We start from the raw sequence: 1,228 nt of genomic DNA, 5'->3' as shown, positions 1-1,228 counted from the left end.
CCCAAAAATTCAGGAATTCAGAAATTCAGAAATTCAGAAATTCAGAAATTCAGAAATTCAGAAATTCAGAAATTCAGAAATTCATAAATTCAGAAATTTAGAAATTCAGAAATTCAGAAATTCAGAAATTCAGAAATTCATAAATTCATAAATTCAGAAATTCAGAAATTCAGAAATTCAAAAATTCAGAAATTCAGAAATTCAGAATTTTAAAAATTCAGAAAAGTTCAAAAACCCAAAAAAAAATGTTCCTGCAAAAAAGTGAAGTACAGGGTGGCCGATAAGTATAGGACGCTCGCTTTCAGCGTTCCCTGGCACGGTGCCAAGGGATATTTTCGAAAAATTTCGAAACTTTTCGAAAGTCCAGAGACTATATAAGTAAGCTTCTCAGTCATTTGTTCTCACTTCTCCATATCGCCGAGCTATGAAAAGTTCTCCTCATCGTCCTTCCATTGAACTCTTGTTCAAGAGAGACCTCGGAAGTGCTGAGATCGCTCGACGCCTTCAAATTTCGTCTTCGACGGTTCGAAACGTTGTCGCTGCTATCAAAAAGCGAGGAGATGCTTCTGAAGTAAAAAAAAGCGGACGTCCCCGTTCTGTCAACACCCGGATTACTCGTGCAATCATCAAGAAACGGATCATTCGAAATGATGGATTGAGTCTCAATAGGATGGCGTCACAGCTTGGAATTGCCCGATCCACTGTCCAATCGATTGTCAAGAACGACTTGAAGCTCAAAAGTTACAAACTACGTCGTGGACAGTACCTCTCGGACAAATCGAAAGCGATGCGACTCGAAAAATGCCGAAAATTACTCCAGCACTTTCAAGTGCGCCGCGTCTCTGACGTTATCTGGACAGACGAGAAGATCTTCACTATTGAACCTCTTCCCAACCGTCAAAACCAGAGACAGTTATTGTCAAAGGATGACAGCATGTCTCCGAAACGTCGTCTTGCCCATAACCGCCTTTTCCCGAAAAGTGTCATGGTTTGGGCCGGTATCACGGCAACCGGTAAAACTCCGTTGGTTTTCATTGAAAGAAATGTGAAAATCAACTCGGAGGTGTACCAAAAGATTGTGTTGATGGATAATTTGTTACCCTGGGTCACTCAGCACTTTGCTGGTGGTCCATTTATCCTTCAACAAGACTGGGCACCGTCCCATGGCTCGAGATCGACATTGGCCGTCTTGGAGGCGCATTTCCCTGGATTCCTGGACAAGAACTTG

General features: G+C 41.9%; 1 protein-coding gene across 1 annotated transcript in view; it reads left to right on the top strand.

Moving 5' to 3' along the window:
- Positions 1–424: 424 nt before the first annotated feature.
- Positions 425–1,228, top strand: part of CBG24221 — a gene marked incomplete at both ends in the record, with an annotated part of 1,530 nt that continues 726 nt past the window's right edge. Inside the window, one exon of the mRNA XM_045240865.1 lies at positions 425–1,228. This exon is cut by the window's right edge and continues 726 nt beyond it. Coding sequence (XP_045091280.1) covers positions 425–1,228 — 804 coding nt within the window.

This window comes from Caenorhabditis briggsae, assembly GCF_000004555.2.
Source record: "Caenorhabditis briggsae AF16 supercontig from assembly CB4, cb25.NA_116, whole genome shotgun sequence".
NCBI lineage: Eukaryota > Metazoa > Nematoda > Chromadorea > Rhabditida > Rhabditidae > Caenorhabditis > Caenorhabditis briggsae.
Note: the sequence above shows the minus strand (reverse complement) of the source record. Positions and strands in the feature narration are given on the sequence as shown.